This window comes from Ochotona princeps, chromosome 17, assembly GCF_030435755.1.
Source record: "Ochotona princeps isolate mOchPri1 chromosome 17, mOchPri1.hap1, whole genome shotgun sequence".
In the NCBI taxonomy this organism is placed as follows: Eukaryota; Metazoa; Chordata; class Mammalia; order Lagomorpha; family Ochotonidae; genus Ochotona; species Ochotona princeps.
The window spans coordinates 28,425,680-28,448,559 of NC_080848.1; the positions used below are offsets into that span (position 1 = coordinate 28,425,680).

At 40.6% G+C, this 22,880-nt stretch overlaps 1 protein-coding gene across 2 annotated transcripts in view; it reads left to right on the plus strand.

Annotated features, from left to right (window-relative positions):
• Positions 1-22,880, plus strand: part of INTS2 (integrator complex subunit 2) — a 50,413-nt gene that overhangs the window by 3,476 nt on the left and 24,057 nt on the right. For both annotated transcript variants that reach the window (XM_004590955.4, XM_058675647.1), the window contains exons 4-15: positions 1,042-1,144; positions 1,846-1,959; positions 4,110-4,240; positions 4,402-4,575; positions 7,040-7,266; positions 9,483-9,608; positions 12,457-12,528; positions 12,614-12,728; positions 15,462-15,530; positions 18,823-18,957; positions 19,679-19,855; positions 21,639-21,747. In XM_004590955.4, the coding sequence (XP_004591012.1) occupies positions 1,042-1,144; positions 1,846-1,959; positions 4,110-4,240; positions 4,402-4,575; positions 7,040-7,266; positions 9,483-9,608; positions 12,457-12,528; positions 12,614-12,728; positions 15,462-15,530; positions 18,823-18,957; positions 19,679-19,855; positions 21,639-21,747 (1,552 nt within the window). The remainder of the gene's footprint in view (positions 1-1,041; positions 1,145-1,845; positions 1,960-4,109; positions 4,241-4,401; positions 4,576-7,039; positions 7,267-9,482; positions 9,609-12,456; positions 12,529-12,613; positions 12,729-15,461; positions 15,531-18,822; positions 18,958-19,678; positions 19,856-21,638; positions 21,748-22,880) is intronic.

Consider the following 22,880-nt stretch of genomic DNA (forward strand, 5'->3'; position numbering starts at 1 on the left):
AGGACATTGATTAGTGTGTTTTAGCCAGTGTTAGGTCAAGATTTTAAGATATATTGGAAATTTTTTATCACAAATTATAATTTTCTTCTCTCCTGTTATACTATTACTTTTTACTTTCAACCCAAATTTTTCCAATACAGTTCTTTAAAAGATACATTTTATTTTTTTGAAAAGTGGGGTTAGAGAGAAGCAGGCATCTGCTATCTGCTGCTTCACTGTCCAGATGGTCTCGATGGCCTGTGCTGGTCCAGGCTGAATGCAGGAGCTTCCTGTAGGAGCCCAAGCACACAGGCCATCTTCCCCTGCTTTTCCCAGGTGTCAGTTGGTAATGAAGTAGCCTGGGCTTGAACCAGTGCCCATATACAATATTAGCACTGCAGGTGACAGCTTTAATCTGCTGCACCACAGCACTGGCTCTGTATCTTTTTTTAATACATCACTTAATGGCTGTAATAAAATAAGTGACTTTCTTATTTAGGAGCTTGTCTTTTTTTTTTTTTCTTACAGCACTACGTAGAATTTAGAGAGTATTTCTGCTGCTCTTGAGTTTTAACTCCATTTTCCATATAAATCTTTAAGAATTGGATGATTGACATTTTAAGAGACATGATGTGTGAGCTCAACATAATTACAAAAGCAATGAGCTCAATTCGTTACCAAAATTTATTATTATTTTAAGTGTATGTAATATATGTATAAATATGTAAATACATGTATTTATTTATTTGAAAGCAGAGTGGACAGGGAGGGAGATAGAAACATCTTCCATCCACTGTTTCACTCCTAAAATGTTTGCAACTGGGGGAAGCCAGGAACCTAGGACTGCATTTGGGTCTTCCTTATGGGAGATACCAAAGTACGTGGGCCATCATCTGTTGCCTTCCCAGCTGCAATAGCAGGAAGTCGGATTGGAGGTGGAGCAGCCAGGACTTGAACTGGCACTCTAACATGAGATGTAGTTGTCATCAGTTGTGGCTTATCCCACTGCCCAAGAGACCTGCCCCCATTACTGAATTTAATAGAATTCTTTTTTTTTTTTAGGTTTCTGAATCCAATGGAGAGTTTTTCCTCAAGTCTTCTGAGCTCTTTGAGAGTCCAGTGTACTTGGAGGAAGCTGCTGATGTGCTTTGCATTTTACAAGCAGGTACTACCAGTGCGAAGATACATTTGGACTACATTTTTCCTACTGAATGATACTGTGTAACTTCTTGCCCTGGCATGTTGTATTATTTTAAAAATCTTCTAATAAAAGTGTATCTACAAAAATTAAAAAGTGATTCATATTGAACAATTATTAACTAAAATGTTGTTTCCACAGTATGATGTATTATGTAGGTATTAACATTATATGTTTGATTTGGTGATTTCATTGCCCATTAATAATTTTGGAAAATGTCCCAAGTGTGTCAAATGAAAAAAGTAAAGGACCAAATAGTAGCTGGAATGTAATCCCAGTTTTGTTAGATTTTGAAACAAGACTATATTCATGGATATGTTTAAAATGTATTAACTGTGATGAGATTAGAGGTGATTTTAATTATATGTTCCAAGTTCATGTATTAGAAAATATAAGAAAAAGAGGAAAAGACATAAAAATGCAAAGAGAAGAGTTCATGAAAATAATTTTTTAAAAAACACTGTTCATTAAAACTTTCTACAATGTTTGATGCTGTGCTGTTAGCGCAGCGGAAGCTATCATGCATATGTGGCAAATGACTATTTTCAGCTGTGAAAAGGAAGTACTATAATTACTTTTGGATGATATCTGAAAGGTCAGAGGATTTTTAATGTAAACTATAATGATAAATCACTCTTTATAGTAACCTTGTCTTTATTTTATTACAGAGCTTCCTTCCTTGCTTCCTATAGTTGATGTGGCTGAGGCCTTGCTGCATGTTCGAAATGGTGCCTGGTTCTTATGTCTTTTGGTGGCCAATGTTCCTGATAGTTTTAATGAAGGTAAATATAATATCAAAGTGGCATATTGAAGAGATTTGCATGGGCATGTATAGAATCTATTGTTTGGAGCTAAGAAGAAACATTTGTGAGATTTTCAGATTTTTTTTCAAAACAGTATGGTTGAAAGACAGAGCATGAGTATAGAGCATATGGAGAGAGGGCTTGAGAGAGAAATACAGAGGCAGAGCTTCTGCATCTGCTAATTAGCTCCACACATGCCAGCCATGGTCAGGTTGGGCCAGCCTGTGGCTGCAGTGCGCAGACTCAGTCCAGCTGTCGTGTGTGGGTGGCTGAGACCAAAGCATCTGAGCCATTAGCACTACCTCCCAATGTGTGCATTAGCAGGAAGCTGGGGACAGGAGCTTAATAATGGGTTAAACTTAGGTCTTCTGTTTCGGGTGTCTTAACTGTGAGACTCAAAGCCTACTCCCTTAGATTTTAATTATGTCTCACTGAGTATCCAATGTTAAATGTTGAATTTTTTTTTAAAGATTTGATTATTTTTTCATTGGAAAGGCAGATATTCAAAACAGAGAGAAAGATCTTCCATTTGTTGGTTCACTTCCCAAGTGGCTGCAGTGGCCGGAGCTGTGCTGATGCAAAGCCAGGAGCCAGGAGCTTCTTCCAGGTTCCCCATGTGGGTGCAGGGTCCCAAGACTTTGGGCCATCCTCAGCTGTTTTCCCAGGCCACAGGCAGGGAGCTGGATGGGAAGTGGAGCTGCCGGCATTAGAACCAGTGCCCACATGGAATTCCAGCCTGTGCAAGACAAGGACTTTAGTCATTAGGCTACCTCGCCGGGCCCAGATGTTGAGTTTTGAGATTTCAAAAGTATATAGGCTGACCTGGCATAGTAGCCTAGTGGCTAAAGCCCTGGCCTTGCATGCAACAGGATCCCATATGGGTACCAGTTCATGTCCTGCTGGTTCCACTTCACATCCAGCTCCCTGCTTGTGGTCTAGGAAAGCAGTTGAGGATGGCCCAAAGCCTTGGGAACCTGCACCCATGTGGGAGATCTGGTGTAGTGCATAAAGCCCCTGCACATCTCATATGGGTTCTAGTTTGTATCTTGTCTGCACTACTTTGGATTCAGCTACTGCTAATGGCATGGCCTGGAAAAAGCAGAAGAGGGCCTAAATGCTTAGGTCCCTGACATCCTCGCGGGAAATCTGAGAGACTTCTGGCTCTTAGCCTCAGTGTGGCCCCAGTGCTGGCTGTTGTGGCCACTGTGATTGAAATAGTAGATTCAAGATTTCTTCCTAATTTCCTTCCTCTATCTATGTAGTTCTGACTTCCAAATAAATAGAAAAATGCTTAATAAATAAGTTGCAAAAAAGCATCCTATTGTCTCATGATTTTTGTCTGTGTTTTTTTTTTTTTTTTAAAGATTTATCTATTTTATTACAAAGCCAGATATACATAGAGGAGGAGAGACAGAGAGGAAGATCTTCCGTCCGATGATTCACTCCCCAAGTGAGCCGCAGCGGTCGGTGCTGCGCCAATCCGAAGCTGGGAACCAGGAACCTCTTCCAGGTCTCCCACACGGGTGCAGTGTCCCAAAGCCTTGGGCCATCCTTAACTGCTTTCCCAGGCCACAAGTAGGGAGCTGGATGGGAAGTGGAGCTGCCGGGATTGGAACCGGCGCCCATATGGGATCCCGGCGCGTTCAAGGCGAGGACTTTAGCCGCTAGGCCACACCGCCGGGCCTCTGTCTGTGTTCTTTCATAATGTTTTTCTCCTCTGGGTTTATTATCTGATTTCCTTAAGATTACTTTCATGATTTTCTGTTTTCCTCTTTGTCTTTTGTATGATGTTCTTTGTTCTGGTTGAGGTTCATTGAACTTCAAGGTTCATGCAAAACTTTTTTTAAGTTGATGTTTGCCTGCTGTTCCCGGTTCTTTCTACAACTGTGGTTGCAAGTGTGTTTGATGATATGGTGCTGTACCTTAGGGCACTCTTTCAATTTTGAATCTCTTAATTCTTTGCTTTATTTTGACCAGTTTATGTGGTTGTGCTTTCAAGGCCCCTGATTTTTTTTTTTCCTTCTGTAGTATCTAATGTTCATAAATGATTGATTCTTAAGGCTGAAAAAAAATTCTTTCTGACATCTTACTTATATAACCTGAAGTAATGGCGACTGTTAAATATTTAGTTTGTAGGGGCCTGATAAAACATGGAGAACGACAGGATGAAGAAAGTCTTGGAGGAAGGCGTAGGACAGATGCTTTACGCTACTTATGTAAGATGAATCCTTCTCAGGCCCTCAAGGTCCGAGGCATGGTGGTAAGAAACCTGTTGGTTCTGCAGGTCAAAGGCCTTTCTAACAGATGTTTAGAATTTATGTTAAATGCTGGGGGAGTTACCTCTCTAAGTTAATGTGTGTGAGATTTCCTCATCCTTTGCTGTGTGACCTTGAGTTTAATTTGTTTTCTTGGTTGTGTTAGGTGGAAGAATGTCACTTGCCAGGTCTGGGAGTGGCTTTGACATTGGATCATACTAAAAACGAAGCTTGTGAAGATGGAGTGAGTGACTTGGTTTGTTTCGTTAGTGGTTTGCTTCTTGGAACAAATGCGAAAGTCCGGACTTGGTTTGGAACTTTTATCCGAAATGGACAGCAGGTGAGAGGGTTAAGTATCTGTATGTGTAGTGGATTGGGGCATTCTTGCAGTTATTGAATGGTCTTGCTTGACCAGTGTTTCTCATACTGGTTCTCATCCAGGGACATCTTTACATCTTAAAACATCACTAAGAATAGTAGAGTTGTTGTTTCTGTGGTTTTGAGGTACTCATGTTTACCATAATTAGAAACTGAAACTGAGATGTTGGAAATACTTAACACATTTAGAAAGAATAATCCTATTAAATGTGAATGTGACTTTCTTTTTTAATATAACATTTTTAGTGGAAAGTAACTTTCCCAAAATAAAACAAAAAAAATTTTGTGAAAGAATGGTATTAGTTTAGAGTTTTTCAAATCTCATCAAGTTTATAAAAGTCTTTGGAAGAGTGCATTATACACTTGTGTGTGAGAACAGGAAAAAAAAATGTCAAATAACCTATGTTTTGAGAGAAACATTTTGCCCTTTTGGACCATCTGAAAGAGTTTTAGGAATCTCAAGATTTCTGAGGTGCAGAAATAAGTGTAAAATGCATTTTATTGTAAAATATACAGAACAAAAATTTACTGTTTCATCTTTTAAGTTGATATTAACTGTATTCTTGGTGTTGTGTAAATCACTACTCTTAATATATGGAACAATTTCTTCGTTTTTTAAGGATTTGTTTTTATTAGGAAGTCTGATTCTATAGAGAGAAGAGACAGAAAGACAGATCAGCTCTCCCAAATAGCTGTTCACTCCCCAAATAGCTGCAATGGTAGGAGCTGACTCAGTCTGAAGCTAGGAGCCAGGAACTTTATCCAGGTCTCCCAATCATTGTAGGGTTCCAAGGCTTTGGACCATCCTTTTCTGCTTTCCTAGGCCATAAGCAGGGAGCTGGAAGGGAAGTGGCACCCATGTGGGATGCTGGAGCTTGGGAAGGCTAAGGATTAGTCAATTTAGTCATCGTGCTGGCCCATTTCTGGAACATTTTCATCATTCTGACCAGAAACCCTCTTTCCTCTATCTCTAGTAACACCTATTCTGCTAGAATATGCCCATTTTGGTACTTCATAGAAGTGGAATCACACATTGTTTTTCAGTTTGTTATCTGACGTATTTCACTTAGTGTATTGTTGTTAGTGTTTATCAACAATTTCCATCCTGGGCCTGGCATGGTAGCCTAGTGGCTAAAGTCCTCATCTTGCATGCTCTGGGATCCCATGCGGATGCCAGTTCTAATCCTGGCAGACCTGCTTCCCATCCAGCTCCTTGCTTGTGGCCTGGGAAAGCAGTCGAGGACATCCAAAAGTCTTCAGGCCCTGCACCCACATGGGAGACCCAGAAGAGGCTCCTGGCTCCTGGCTATGGATCAGCTCAGCTCTGGCTATTGCAGCCGCTTGGGGAGTATATCATTGGACGGAAGATCTTCCTCTCTGTATGTCCTCCTCTCTCTGTATCTCACTTTCCAATAAAAATAAAATAAATCCTTAAAAAAATTTCCGTTCTTTTTAAGGGTGAATGAAGTTCCATTTTATGTATGTGGCAACTTCAAAATGTTCTTGGAGAATGGACTGAAAAGATAAATTTAGGGGCAGGTGTTTAACCAGTGCCTAAGATATTTGCATTTCATATGAGGTTAACCTTGATTCAAGACATGAGTCTAGCTTTGACTCCATGTTTCACGAATGCAGAACTTGTGATGGCAATGGGTGTGGCTCAAGTGATTGGGTCTGTGTAAAACACATGGGACACATTGACTGAGCCGAATCATGACCACTGCCTGCAACTAAGGAATGGGAGAGTGAGCCAGAGGATGGGAACTCTGTTTCTCTTCTCTGCCTTTCAAATAAATAAGCAAAAATTATGTGAAAGCTGAGCTGCAGAGAGAGGAGAGACAGATCTTCCATCTACTGGTTCACTATGCATGTGGCTGCAATGGCTGGAGCTGGATTGGTCTGTAGCTAGGGACCATGAGCTTCCTTTGGGTCTCTCACATGGGTTCAGGGCTATTAGCCGCTGTTTTCCCAGGCACACTAGCAGGAAACTGGATTAGAAGTAGAGTAACTGGAACATGTACTGGTGCCCCTGTGGGATCTACGTGCTAGCAAGTGGAGAATTAGTTGAAGCATTGTGCCAGGCCCAAGGCTATGTTATTGAAGCAAGGACATTCTGCAGTTTTGGCAGCCTTGTCAAATGGTTCAATTTTAAGTGTTTAAGGTATATTTGAGGTTTCTTTTTAAATTTATTTTCGCTTTAGATTTTTAAATATTTTTGTTTATTTGAGAGGCAGAGATTCACTCTTCAAATGTCCACAACAGCTGGGGGCTAATGTCTTGAACTGGGAACTCAATCCAGGTCTTTGAGGTAGGTGTCAGGGACTTTACTACTTGGGTCATCACTTGCCTCCTAAGGTGAACTTTAGCTGCTTGAGCCTCCTTAATGTTCCGTGCTTTCTTCCATTTATGATTTCCATTTTTTCCAGAGAAAGAAAGAAACCAGCAGTTCTGTTCTTTGGCAAATGAGAAGGCAGCTTCTCCTGGAGCTGATGGGCATTCTTCCCACAGTAAGAAGTACCCGCATTGTGGAGGAAGCTGACGTGGACATGGAGCCCAATGTGTCTGTGTATTCGGGGCTGAAGGAAGAGCATGTTGTGAAAGCCAGTGCACTCTTACGTCTGTACTGTGCACTGATGGGGATCGCTGGACTCAAGTATTCAATCCTTTGATATTTTACCTGTCTCTCTTGTCTCTAATCTCACCAAAGCAAGCCAAAGGCCTTTTGTTCTGAGCATTTGAGTCTTGTATTTAGCTAAGGCAGTGAGCTAGCTTATGTCAAGAGTAAAGTCCTAAGGCTAATCATTCCCAACAGGATGTAATTAACCTACAGAATAATGCAAATATGGGAGGGACCAGAGCAGTTTGTAGGCCTGGAATGTTAAGTATAATCTATAGTTTTAGACTAGCCCTGCCTGACAATAGTGTATGGTCTGTCAGATTCTCAACTGTTAATATATATATTGCTCATTTTGCATTATACAAATTTCAGTTTCTGCTGGTTTAGTTAAATATTGATTCCTCAACATAATTCAAATTTCAGTTACCATGATATCTTAGTCATATAATTATACAAAATGTAAATTTTGCTGTACATACTTTAGGATATATGTCATGACAGAAATAGTGGATGTTGTGAGCAGTGGTCCAGGGCATCGCATCATTTAAAATCTGTTTCTAGTCACACTGTGAATGAACAGGCACTAAAGTAGTTGGTTGTGTTACTTCTTGTATGTTGGTGGTAAACCCATGTGACATTTTTTTAGAAAGATGCATTGGGCCCGGCACTATAGCTTAGTGGTTAAAGTCCTCACGAATTGAACGTCCCGGGATCCCATATGGGTGCCGGTTCTAATCCTGGCAGACCTGCTTTCCATCTAGCTCCCTGCCTGTGGTCTGGGAAAGCAGTCGAAGACGGCCCAAAGCCTTGGGACCCTGCACCCACATGGGAGACCCAGAAGAAGCCCTTAGCTCCTGGCTTCGGGGTTGGCTCAGTTCCAGCCGTTGCGCTCACATGGGGAGTGAACCATCGGATGGAAGATATTCCTCTCTGCCTCTCCTCCTGTCTGCACATCCGCCTTTCCAATAAAATAAATGCATCTTTTAAAAAATAAAAAGAAAGATGTATTTATTTTTTGCTTGAAAGCGATATGATAATTCACCAAGGCATTCAGAAGATGCCTAGTGTGTTTTACAAATTAGGAAATAAGAAAGGCAGTGGCTATTATAAGTCTCTTTTGTTTTCTTTTTTAAAGATTTATTTTATTATATTGAAAAGTCAGATATGCAGAGAAGAGAGAGAGGGAGGAAGATGTTCCGTCCGTTGATTCACTCCTCAAGCAGCCACAATGGCCAGAGGTGCGCCAATCCAAAGTCAGGAGCCAGGAGCCACCTCCGGGTCTCCCGCGTGGGTACAGGGTCCCAAGGCTTTGGGCCTTCCTCGACTGCTTTCCCAGGCCACAGGCAGGGCGCTGGATGGGAAGTGGAGCTGCCGGGATTAGAACTGGCATCCATGTGGGATCCTGGCGCATGCAAGGCGAGGACTTCAGCCGCTGGACTACTGCACTGGGCCCTAAAGTGCTCTTAATAATTTTTTGACAAAAGAATTTAACAGTTCCCACTGTTTGTTTTTCTGTTATAGAGTGCTATATAAATATTTGTTTTACTGGTGTTTTCCACATCTTTATGTGTTATTACTAACACAGTTTAGAATGCTTTGACAGACTTTGTTATGAAGATCACATTGTATGGGTTTAAATTTGTAGAGTCATTTTTATGATCCTATAATACTGGGCAAAGTTAGGATTGCCTGTTTTTGTGTCTGAGGATAAACACTGTAAATGCAGTTGCCCAACATTTTTTTTTATTTTGTAAATGAGCTTTAAAATATATATGAATGGCAGGATGACGGAGGGACAGAGAAACAGGCAATGAGAGAGAAATGTTGCATACACTGATTCACTTAAGTGGCTGTAGTTGGTGGGTCTAGCTAGATCAGGCTGAAACCAGAGCCCAGAACTTCATGCAGCTCTTCACCGTGAGTGCAGGGGTCTGAGGACTTGGAGCACCCTCTGCTGCTCTCCCAGGCACATTGGCAGGGAGCTGCAGGACAAGCACAGCAGCCAGGGCTTGAACTATGCTCCGCAATGGAATGCTGGCATTGCAGACCATGACTTAATGTGGCCCTGGTGTTTTTTTGTTTTTAACAACCTGGGAAGGCAAAGGTTTTTTTATGTTAACTAGTGAGGTATCATTGTTAAATTTAAGATTTACATCTGCTAAAATTTGCATCTCCAATGATGGAGCGTTTATGCTTTCGTCTTTTCTGCCCTTACTTTAAAAAGTGAAACCCAGTAATGTGTTCCTTTTTAGGCCAACAGAAGAAGAAGCTGAGCAGTTACTCCAGCTGATGACAAGCCGTCCTCCTGCTACGCCAGCTGGGGTTCGCTTTGTTTCCCTTTCCTTTTGTATGCTGCTGGCCTTTTCTACATTGGTCAGGTACCTTACTTTGTAAATTGCTCTATCTTTTTTCTAGGTCTACTTTTATTTATTTATTTTTTTTAAAGATTTATTTATTTTTATTGGAAAGACAGATATACATAGAGGAGGAGAGACAGAGAGAAAGATCTTCTATCCGATGATTCACTCCCCAAGTGACCTCAACAGCCGGTACTGCGCCAATCCGAAGCCAGGAACTCCCAGGTCTCCCACGCGGGTGCAGAAACCCAAGGCTTTGAGCCGTCCTCAACTGCTTTCCCAGGCCACAAACAGGGAGCTGGATGGGAAGTGGAGCTGCCGGGATTAGAACCGGCGCCCATATGGGATCCCGGCGCGTTCAGGGCGAGGACTTTAGCAGCTAGGCCACGCTGCTGGGCCCTCTAGGTCTACTTTTATTGTTAAAATGCATGTATGGGTGCCAGTGATGTAGCATTGCAGGTTGAGCTGATGTTTGTGACGCCAACATCTCATATCAGGGTGCAGGATTGTATCTCAGCTGCTCTGCTGTTGATGCCCCTCCCTGCTTATGTGGCTGGGAAGCAACACATGATGGCTGAAGCATGTGCGTCTGTGCTACTCACATAGGAGGTCAGGCTCCTGGCAGCTTCTTGTCCCTGCTCTGGTGGTTTTGAGCAATGGGATGTGAACCAGCTGATGGAACTCCATTTAGGTATTCTGTGTGGATGGCAGGTTATTATTAAGAGGAAGCTCAATAGCAAGTGGGGGTGGGACACCAACTCCAGCACTCTGGCATGGTTTGTGGGTATCCCATGCAAAGATTTAACACACTGTGCCACAGCATGTGAAATACCCTGAAACTATTTTTTTAAACCTTTATTGATATCTAAAGTAATAACCAAATTTAGCCTTGTACATGGTGTTTTAACATATAAAGTTACTTGAAAAAGTAAATGGAAAGTGTGCATTAATGGATTTCAAGAATTTTGCATCATAACTTTTTTTTTAAGATTTATTTAGTTTTATTGGAAAGGAAGATACACAGTGAGGAAGATCTTCCATCCAATAATTCACTCCCCATGCAGCTGCAACGGCTGGAGCTCAGCCAATCCGAAGCCAGAAGCCAGGAGCCTCCTCCGGGTCTCCCACGGAGGTACAGGGTCCCAGGACTTTGGGCTGGTCTTGACTGCTTTCCCAGACCACAAGCAGGAAGCTGGATGGGATGTGGGGCTGTTGGAATTCGAACCGGTGCCCATATAAGATCCCGGCGTGTTCAAGGCGAGGAGTTTAGCCATCAGGCTATCATGCCGTGCCCTTGCATCATAACGTTTTAATTCCATTTTTTTATAAATCTTTGAAATATCTTGTATTTGCAGAGCTAACCATTACCACAATCTGATTTCAGGATATATTTCAGAATTGCTTAGAACTTTCTGCTTTTCTTTCTTTTTTTTTTTTTTAATTGGAAAGGCAGATTTATAAAGTAAAGGAGAGACAGGGAGAAAGATCTTCTATCCACTGGTTCACTTCCCAAATGGCCACAGTGACTGGAGCTGAGCATATCCTAAGGTAGGAGACAGGAACTTCTGTGTCTCCCATGTGGGGGCTGGGTTTCAAAGCTTTGAATCTTCTTTCGCTATTTTCCCAGGTCACAAGCAGGGAGCTGCATTGGAAGTGGGGTTGCTGGGACACAAACTGGTGCCCATAAGGGATGATGGTACTTGCAGACAGAAGATTAGCCAGTAGAGCCATTGTACCATCTCTTTCCATTTTCTTATCTTTTACTCTTAGTCCTTGACTGTCTGGCAGTTTGTCAGGACCTCCTCGTTATCTTATTTCTTCTTCCTGTTCTTCCTGGCATTTTTTTTTTTTAAGATTTATTTATTTATTTATTTGAAAGCAGAATTACAGAAAGAGATTTTTTGTTTCCTGATTCATTTTTCAAACGTCTTCACTGACTGTGGCCAGGCCAGGCCAAAACCGGGATCCTCGACTTCTATCCAGGTCTCCCACTGGGTGACATGGATGTTTAGTCGGCATTCTTTTCTCTATAATTTTGATTTCTACTTTAAAAATTTCTGTAGGGCCTGGCACGATAGCACAGTGGTTGAAGTCCTTGCCTTGCATGTGCCAAGATCCCATATGGTTCCCGGATCTAATCTCAGCAGCCCTGCTTCCCATCCAGCTCCCTGCTTGTGGGAAAGCAGTCGATGACAGCCCCGATAATTGGGACCCTGCACCCGCTTGGGAGAGCCAGAAGAAGCTCCTGGCTCCTGGCTCCTGGCTTTGGTTTGGCTCAACTCCAGCCGTTGCGGTCACTTGGGAAGTTAACCATTGGATGGAAGATCTTCCTCTGCCTCTGTTTCTCTCTGTACATCCTCCTTTACAATAAAAATAAATAAATAAATCTTTAAAAAAAATAAAAATTTCTGTAAATTAAGTTTTACTTTTCAGGGTATGAGTGTTATTTTATTTATTTATTTTTTTTTTGGTGTTCAAATTTGTTACTTACGAAGTTTTTTTTTTTAATGTAAGATGAGTATCAGTTATAATGGAGTTCTTTTAGCATTTTAATTCCCCCAAATATTTGCTCTTCTAAGGAACGTGATGATGCTCATGGTGCCCAGCTTTTACGTGCAGTAGGTGAGATCTTGAGAGGTTGTGACCGTTGAAACTTGAGGAGAGTAGAGATCCTCACTCTTGAGATCCAGAACTACCACTTCCTATCTGAGTGACACAGGCTCAGTTCAGCAAGTAGTTAATCTGGCTTCGTATTTCACAGTAGAGAAGGAAATAAGGATTTCTTCCAAAAATAATTTTACAATGCTTTCTTACTCAGTTGCTATTACATTTGATGTAAACCTGTGATGGCTTGGTATGTTCTCTGTAGTACCCCTGAGCAGGAGCAGTTAATGGTGATGTGGCTCAGTTGGATGATAAAAGAAGAAGCCTACTTTGAGAGGTAAGGTGACTCATTTTGTTTTCTTCTGCGCGAAAGTTGTTGTCATTCTCTTTGGAGTTTCACACTTTCTTTTCTGTTTGAACAGCACTTCTGGTGTCTCTGCTTCCTTTGGGGAGATGTTACTGTTGGTGGCCATGTATTTTCACAGCAACCAGCTCAGCGCAATCATTGACTTAGTGTGTTCCACCTTGGGAATGAAGGTAATTTTGTTTTTTAAATCTCCTTTCTAAAAGAAAGTATTTCTAAACTGGATGTGTGACTGTGGTGCAGAGTAAGTCGATTATTTTCATGTGCTGTTTTAGTTGTTTGAAGTTTCATCGTGAGCTCCTGGAAAAAAGACACTTTGAGAACACTTACTTGTATGAATCGTAAATGTCCAATGCAGATATCTTCAAAGCACGGAAAAGAGAAAAATGTAATTCTTTCATTTAGAAATATCAGAAATGCTCTAAGCACTTGAGCTGCTTTTTCCAGGCCATTCCCAGGGAGCGTCATTGGGAGTAGAGCAGCCAGGAATTGAACCAACACCTTACAAGATGCCAGTGTTCCAGGTGGCAGCTTTACCTGTTGGCCCTAAAGTGGCTTTTTATATAACTCTGAAGGCACTTCAAAACGTACACGCAGAAATAGAATTAAAAATAAGCTTATTTGGATGTAAAAATTTTGAAACTCCATGCCTAATTTTTCATAATTAACAGTTTTCAGGAAACTGGAGACCTTTCATGTACACACAGGTGTTTACACACATATATGTATTCAAACATTTGTCAGTTTTTTGTTTTTTTTTAAGTTTTGGAAAATTTATTTATTTTTTATTTGAAATGCAGATTCACTTGAGAGAAGGAGATACAGAGAGAAAGGTCTTCGCTCCATTGGTTCACTCCCCATGTGACCACAGTGGCTGGAGCTGAAGCCAGGAGCCAAGTGCTTCCTCCAGGTCACTCAGATATGTGCAAGTTTCCAAGGCTTTGGGCCATCCTCCACTGCTCTCCCAGGTTACAGCAGGGAGCTAGATGGGAAGTGTAGCAACTGGGATACAAACCGGCGCCCATATGGAATCCCTGCACATGCAAGGCGAGGATTTAGCCACTGAGCCATGAGTCTGGGCCCACGTTGTTTCCTTAGGATCAAGTTCTGGAAGGTAGTTGACTAAATAAAAGGGTGTCTTGATAAGGTGTTCCATGAATGTTGCCTGATTATCTTTCAAAAAGATTACACCTGTGTCACCGTTTCTATTGGTGTATGAGAGGTTCTCTGTTCTAACCTGTTATGATTAGCCATAACCCTACCCTGTTTTTTTTTTAATCTTTGCAAATTTGGTTGTTGGAGAGTGTTCTCACTTATTTTGAACTTCTTATTGTTAGAACTGTACTTTTTCAAATCTGTATTTTGGCAGGTTCTGTGTAGGGGTATGTGTGAAAAACATTTTAGTGTCCCCTTTTTTTCTGTAGAGATGTTCATTTTTCTTTTCACTGATTCACAGGGGTCTTCCCTGTAAAAGATAGCCATTTTGCCTTAGATTATGTCTCATTGATTTCAAGACATGCTTGTAACTCAATACTGAAATTTGGATTCATTTTGTACTGACATAATATAAATGTGGTAGTGTTGTTCTCTTCCACATTTTTCCCTTGAAAAGGAAAAATGTCGATGACATGTCTTATGTATTTATATTTAAAAATATTTATTTATTGGAAAGTGAGATTTACAGAGAGAAGGAGAGACATAGAGAAAGATCTTCTGTCTGCTGGTTCACTCCCCAAGTGGCCTGGAACTGACCCAGTCCAAAGCCAGGAGCCAGGAGCTTCTTTTGAGTCTCCCACATGAGTGCTGGGTCCCAAGGCTTTGAGCCATTCTTCACCTCCTTCTCAAGCCACAAGCAGGGAGTTGGATGGGAAGTAGAGCAGTTGGGACATGAACTGGCATCCATATATGGAATGCCAGTGCTTGAAGGAGGAGGACAAGCCCACTGAACCGTCATGTTGGTCACCTGTATCTTTTATTTCTTAATATTGTTGAAAGTGAAGTATAATTTTACAATTGATTTTTGCCTAGTGTTTTTTGCCATGTGAAAATTAATCATTTTATGTAGTATAGCAGGTGTTTCTATTATGATTTTTGTTTTGCTGTTGTGCTTTGACATGTTTTTCCTTCTGTTGTTTTTTGTAATTTGGTTTTGACATTTGTTTTAACTTTTTGTAGCTATTTGTTTTATATTTACAATCCAATTGGAGTTAATTTGGGTGTATGATACTGTGTGTATGACAAAAATTTTTGTGCATATTCATACTGCCCACAAAACAAGGTAGCTAACACAGCTTTACATGTTGCATACTTTATTTCCTTCCACTGATTTAAAATGACAATAATAGTGTTTTCTTAGCCCTTTGTATATTGGTTTTATTTCTAAGGGAAAACACAAGTATATTAGGTTTCAGACTATTTTTTTTAGATTTATTTATTTATTTTTAATTTTTTTAATTGGAAAGTCAGATTTACAGAGAGATGGAGAGAAAGAGAGAAAGTTCTTCCATATTTTGGTTCACTCGCCAAGTGACTGAAACAGCCAGAGCTAAGCCAGTCCGACGCCAGGACTCAGGAGCTTCTTCCAGGTCTCCCATGTGGGTGCAGGGTCCCAAGGCTTTGGGACGTCCTTGACTACTTTCCCACGCCACAGGCAGGGGCTGGAAGAGAAGTGGAGCATCCAGATATACACCCGGATCCATATGGGATCCCGGCACGTGCAAGGCCAGGACTTTAACTTCTAGGCTACTGCGCTAGGCGCCCAGACTTTATTTCTAAAGCAGAGTGAATACTTATGTTTGAATACTAATTTTATATGTTCCAGCCATTTTTAGATAATAATGCCACCAGTATTAGTTATGCTTCATGTATTGCATTTTAACATGCTATTGTACTTTTGGTTATTTTAGATTGTAATTAAGCCAGGCTCCTTGAGCAGGATGAAGACTATCTTCACACAGGAAATTTTTACTGAGCAGGTACTTATTTTTTTCTTAGTAATGTGAAAAATTTGTGTAGGCAATAAATGCAGATTTTCACTTTTCAATATCTTTTTTCCTTTTAACGAATTATTAATTTGAATGTCTCAGTGACAGAAAAAGAAAGATCATTCATCTGCTGGCTCACTTCCCAAATGTCTGTTGTTGGCCCAAGCCAGGACCATGAACCAGGAGCCAGGTGCTTCATCTGGGCTCCCATTAAGTAGAAGGGACCCAAACACTCGTCATCTTCTCCAGCTTTTCCCATTATATTAGGGGGCTGGATTGAATGTGGAATAGCTGGAGCATGAACCAGTGTCTATTGGGAATGCTACTGTCACAGGAAATGGTTTTATGTACTATGCCACAATGCTTCCCTGCCGTTTCAGTTTTTACCACTGACTTAACATTTGAAGCTTGAATAAATAATAATCTGTTAAAAGTATGCTCTTAGTTATTTTCAGATTTATTTATTGACAAGGTAGATAGAAAGACACTAATAGAAATATTCCATACACTGATTTACTCCTCAAGTACTTGCAATGGAGGACCGACAAGACAAAAGTGGGAGCCTGGAGGTAGATCTGGAAGTCCTATGAGGGTAGCTAGAACCTAAGTGCTCGAGCTATCCCCTGCTGCCTCTCAGGATGTACAGTAGCAGGAAGTTGCATCATAAGTGGAGGCAGGGTTTGAAATACGTGCTCTGACGAGGTGTGGGCATTCTGTACTGCATGTTAAATGCTAGACCAGACATTGTTCTTAAAATACACTTTTAAAGAATTTCTTTTTTTAAAATCTATTTTAATGATTTTATTTTAAATTTTTTATTGGAAAGGCAGATTTATAGAGAAGGAGAGACAGAAATATCATCCATCTGCTGGTTCATTCCCTTGAAGGTTGCAAACTGGAGCTGAACAGATTTGAAGCCAAGAGCCAGCAGCTTTTTCTGGGTCTCTCATGGGTGCAGGGGCCTGAGGCTATGGGTCATTATCCGCTGCTTTCCCAGGCCATAAACAGAGAGCTGGATGGGAAGTGGAGCTGCTGGGAAACGAACCAGTCCTTACATGGGACTCTGGAGCTTGCAGGGGTAGAATTAACCAACTGAGCCATGCCTTTAGGCCCTAAGGAAATCTGGTTACAAAGCATGTTGCAAAGAAAATGTATTTTTGAGGCTTTGAATAGATACTTAATATAGTCTTAGATATTGATGATAGAATACTTATAAGCCTTAATTATTTGGATTTCTGTACTTGGGAAAATAAGATAAATGTAGTTAAATCTTTGGGCTGTAAGTTCATTTTTAATTATATTGCAAGGTAGTGTTTCAATTCTTTATTCTTTGATTTAGATGCTCTTATTTAGCTTTAATACTTTTGTCTGTGGATATGCCTATGGGTATTTTATTTTTCATTAGCTTATTAAATATATAAATATACTTAAGTTATATTTTATTTATATATGAAATATATTTATAACTACATAAATTATATATAAATAATATAATATAAAAATAACGTACAAATGTATTTATAAATATATATGAACATAAATTTTGTATATACATATAGTTAATATATTTAAGATACATTATATATGTATATTTTTAAGATTCATTTATCTTATTGGGAAGTCAGATTTACAGAGAGAAGGAGAGACAGAGAGAAAGATCGTCCATCTACTGGTTTACTCCCCGAGTGGCCACAACTGCTGGAGCAGAGCTGGTCTGAAGCCAGGAGTTAGGAGTTTCTTCTTGGTCTCTCACGGGTGCAGGGTCCCAAGGCTTTGGGCTGCCATCTACTGCTTTTCCAGACCACAAGCAGGGAGCTGGATAGGAAGTGGAGTAGTTGGGACTAGAACTAGTTCCCATATGGCATGCCAGTGCCTGCAGGTGGCGGATTAGCTTGTTGAGCTGTAGCACTGGCCCCTAGAAAATATACAGTTTTGAAGATTTATTTTCATTTATTTAGAAAGCGGAGTGACAGAGCCAATATTGATTCACTTTCCAAATGGCCATTTGTTGTGCTTGGGCAAGGTCCAAACCATTTCCCAGGAACTGTATCCATATCTCCCACATGTCTGGGAGGGACTGCAGTATTTAGTCCATTTTCTTTTCATTTTCAGGTATTTTAGCAGGGAATTGGATCAAAAACAGAGTATCCAGGATGCAAACAGGCACTGTCTGTGGGATTTCTCTATCACAGGTGGTGGTTTTAACCTGTTGCACCAGTGCCAGCCCTGTTTATAAGATTTTAATTTAACTTGCATTTGACTATTTAAATTGTGAAGTATAAAAAGATCTGCATCTTAAAAATGAAATATTTGCAAATACTTTCTGCTGGTAATTTTTTTTATAGTAGTTAGTAATACTTTTCCATATACTAGATGTTCTCAGCCCTCCCAATACATGTAGAAAAGCAGAAACAATTGTGACCACATATGTATCTGCAAATATTTCATACAGAATATGGGAGAATTCTTAATTTTTTTATATCTTTAAATTTAAAGATGTAAGGTAGTTTTGAAATTAATCTTTGACTGTTAGAGGTCTATGAATGACATCTCGAGAATAAAAATTCCTGTTTATTTTTTTTTTTTAAGATTTATTTATTTTTTTTGGCAAGGCAGATATAACAGAGAGGAGGAGAAAGAGAAACGATCTTCTGTCCGATGGTTCACTCCCCAAGTGGCCGCAATGGCTGGAGCTGAGCCAATCCAAAGCCAGGAGCCTCTTGCGGGTCTCCCATGTCGGTGCAGGGTCCCAAGGTTTTGGGCCGTCCTCAACTGTTTTCCCAGGTCACAAGCAGGGAGCAGGATGGGAAGTGAAGCTGGCCGAATTAGAACCGGCGCCCATATGGGATCCCGGCATGTTCAAGGCGAGGACTTTAACCGTTACGCTATCACGCCAGGCCCATCCTGTTTATTTTTATGTGGTACTTTGTGATTCACATAATGCTTTTCCAAAAAAATTGCGTTCCCCTTCACAATCCTTGAATGTAAGACTCCATTTTATGGATGGGAAAATAGATTCCAAAGATAAAATAGCTTCCGTAAAGCCTAGAAGCCCAATTAGATATTTTTTTACATTGTTACATCATTGTGTATGTATAATGTTTAAATGCAAAATAAAGGGAACCATGTAAATCATTGTATGTGTAGTTCTTCATCATTGAAAGCAATTAAAATATGGAACAGTCAATTTTCATGATTTGTTTGTAGGGAACTCACTTGTCTACCTATAAATTAGTATTATATTTGTTGTGGCCATGTGTATTAATACTGTCTTTGCTATTAGGTTGTCACAGCTCATGCAGTTCGGGTCCCTGTTACAAGCAACCTAAGCGCCAACATCACTGGGTTTTTGCCTATTCATTGTATTTATCAGCTTCTCAGGAGTCGTTCCTTTACCAAGCACAAAGTGTCGATAAAGGTATGGCATTTCTCTCTGAGAATGCATCCGTTTGTGCTGTTTGCCTAGCTAATGCTGTTTCAAATTGTGCCAAGATTGAATACTGATATTGTAGGCCATGGCTTTTCCCACCATGCCACAATGCCAGTCCCAGTACTATTGTGTTTAATGATTTGATGTAATTCTTTTCTAACTAGATTGCCTCTTCTGTGTGGTTTTATTTTCATCAAATGTAGGAGTTTTGAATTAAGAGTGTTAATATGTACCTGACATTTGTACAGTCTTTTCATCAGTGATAGTGAAGTGATAATCTTTTCTAAGTGCTTATGAATCACTTTCTTGAATCTCTGAGATTTTGCTGTGCAGATCTATCACCATCCGCATTCCTCCTGACTGTGAGACTTTTATGGCAACACACACCATACTCCGAATACAAAAATACTGGGGCTGAGAATGTTTTTCTCACTACTTAAAAACAATTAGTTACTCTCACAGCTGAGATTCTCATTTTAGGTTCAGCTAATGCTGGAAAATATTTTCCATTAGGATCCAAAAATGGTTCGTATTTCTAATCCAAAAAAAAAAAAAATCATAAAACTAGATAATATATTTGGAGCTACCTAGAATGAATAGTGAGTTCCATAGTTTCATCACGCACAAAACTATACATGTGCTTCTGTAAATTCACATGCCTTTTTCTTATTGCTACAGTTGACACATGGTCTCTAACCTTTTGTTTTAGGACTGGATTTATAGACAGCTCTGTGAGACCTCCACTCCACTCCATCCTCAGTTACTTCCTCTGATCGACGTGTACATAAATTCTGTGCTCACCCCTGCATCTAAATCCAACCCAGAAGCTACTAATCAGCCAGTCACAGAACAAGAGATACTCAGTGTTTTCCACGGAGTCATTGGGGTAAAATAGTGTTCCTTATACATTTATTAACTGCTTGATTTATTTATTTATTTCAGATTTATTTTTATTGGAAAGGCAGATATACAGAGAGGAGGAGGGACAGAGAGGAAGAGAGACGGGAAGAGGGACAGAGATGGTTCACTCCCCAAATGGCCGCCAACAGATGAAGCCAATCTGAAGCAAGGAGCCCGGAGTTTCTTCAGGATCTCTAATGCAGATGCAGGGCCCCAAGGCTTTGTGCCATCCTCCACTGCTTTCCTAGGCCACAAGCAGGGAGCTAGATGGGGCCGCTGGGATTAGAACCAGCACCCATATGGATCCTGGTGTGTTCAAGGCGAAGACCACTATGCTATTGCACCAGGCCCTATTACCTGCTTTTAAAAATTTTATTCTGACTTATTTCAGGGTGTTTTTTTTTTTTTTTACCACAGACATTCTAGATTATTTTTAATTTAAAATGACAATAAACTTTCTTGGATCACTTGGAAAAATAGAATAATGGTACTAATGTAGGCCATTTGTTAAATAGACACCTTTTGGGGAATTATTTATATGCACAGTACTTATTTATTTAATTTAAAGGTAGAGTTAAAGACGGAGGGATAGAGAGAGAGAGATGGTCCATTCTTTGATTCACTCCCCAAGTGGGGTCATAATGACTGGATCTGGGCCCCACTCAGGCTTGGCAGTTAGGACTCAATGTGGGTTCTGCCTGTGTTTCAGGGGCCTTAGTGCTCGGGCCCTACTGCCTGTACTCTGCTGCTTTGCCATGTGCCTTCACAGGGAACTGGGTCTGAAGTGAAACACATGGCACTCCACCTGGACTCATGCAGGATGCTGTGTCACTTGTTGTGCTACAATGCCAGCCCCTTACGGAATCACTTTAAAGCTTTGTTTTAAAATCTAAAAGGTACACTGAATGAGGATTGTGGGCATGTAACATGTTCAACAAAGCTTTGTGAAACTTACCAGGAATCTAAGAAATACCCAAGGCTCATTTCTGAATCTTTTCTTTTTTCTTCAGATTTATTTATTTTACTTGAGTTACACAGAGAGAGACCTATGCTCTAGCCTACTCCTCAGATGGCCGCAATGGCCAGAGTTGGGTTGGTCCTCAGTTGGGAACCAGGAGCTTTCTCCAGGCGTCTCCTGTGGATACAGGGGCCTAAGGCCTTGGGACATCCTCTGCTGCCTGCCCAGGCCGTTAGCAGTGAAATGAACCAGAAGTGTTGAAGCAGCTGGGACTTGAGCTGGTGCCCATGTGGGATGCTGGTGCTTGAAGGCAGAGGATTAGCATGCTACACTGCTGTACCAGCCCAGATGGCTGGACAATTTGATGAGTATGTTTTACTCTGTTAGAAGTGAGAAAGCTGTAGTTTTTAGCACATGTATTTAGAAACTGAGTAGTTAATATTACTAGATATTTAACAGCATATCTTACTTAGGAGGTACTTTCCTCATGGTAATATCAGATTGCATTTGAGACTTGAGTAAGCCTACCAGAAGCTGTCTATTAAAAACGATGTTGAGTGGTAACTGAAGTCTGTGCTGTCTTAAAGGCCAAGCATTTTGTCTTTCATCTCCATACCTTCACAGTTTTCATTTAAGCTGCATGTTGTCTCTTTGAGTGTAGTGTGTTCGTATCTCCCATTTTACACAAGCTTGCAGCACATAACGTGATAGTTCATTTTGATGGTTTTATTTTCAATAAAATCCAAACCCCAAGCAAACAGCCCTCCTAAGACCGAAGAGTGTTTTCAAGTGTTTGCAATGCTTCCTGCAGGGGGACAACGTGCGCCTTCCTCAGCGTTACAGTATCACAGCGCAGCTTTTGGTGCTCTACTACGTACTGTCTTACGAAGAGGCTCTACTGGCAAACACCAAGACTTTAGGTAAGTTCTGTGCAGGGCAGGGCAGTGGTTCTGCTGAAAGTTCATTTGATTTGCTTGTAATTTGTTACTTTGCAAGTTGTTAGGATAAAATAAGGGCAAGTATTTTAATGAGCTCCAGCAGCATTTTATAATCCTTTCACTGTAAAGCTTATATATTTGATAGGTAAGTAAAACTGTATGTGGGCACACAACCACTGCTTAGGACTCAGTCTTGCTTCAGCAGGCTCAGTTAATAGATGACTGAACTGTCTGCAGTCTGACGATTTTCGTGGCTTCATTCATTAAATTAAAGTTGAGATAAATGTGAAGGAGTTGTAAGTTAAATTTCTGCTTGCTTTCTGTTGTTACCCTGATTTTTTCCCATTAATTTGAGCATTAATAACCTTGTTGGAAGCAAAAGAAAAGTTGAATATTTTCCTTATGCCATTAAAATTATTACTGAAGTGGATTTTCAAACTTAGCTACTTCTTATTTTATCTGAACGTCAGAGTTAGTATGTGAGATACCAAAATAAGTAGTATGTTTTCCTGTATTTGTAAAAGAAAATTTACCTGTGTATGGGCTTATTCATTGCATGTATTTTAAGCTTTTTTTTGTTTTTTAAAGATTTGTTTATTTTTATTAGAAAGGCAGATTTATAGAAAGGAGAGAGAGGAAGATCTTCCATCCACTGGTTTACTCCCCAAATAGCCTCAACAAATGGAGCTGAGCCGATCTGAAGCCAGAGCTTCTTGGTCTGTTCTTGGTCTCTTCTTGGTCTCCCACGCAGGTGCAGGGTCTCAAGGCTGTCTTCTACTGCTTTCGCAGGCCACAAGCAGGGAGCTGGAAGGGAAGTAGAGCATCCAGAATATAAATCAGCACTCATATGGGATACTGGCACGTGCAAGGCAAGGATTTAGCTACTAGGCCATCATGCCAGGCCCTAATCTTTTTAAAAAAAAAAAAAAAAGAATTTATGTATTTATTTGAAAGAGTGATAGGGAAAGAAAGAGAGATACCTTCTCTTTGTCTGCTGGTTCATTCCCTAAATGCCCACAATAGCCAAGTCTGGGCCAGGCAGAAGCCAAGAGCCAGGAATTCCATTTGGGTCTCCCATATGGTTGGCAAGGGGCAAACGTTTGTGCCATCCTCTG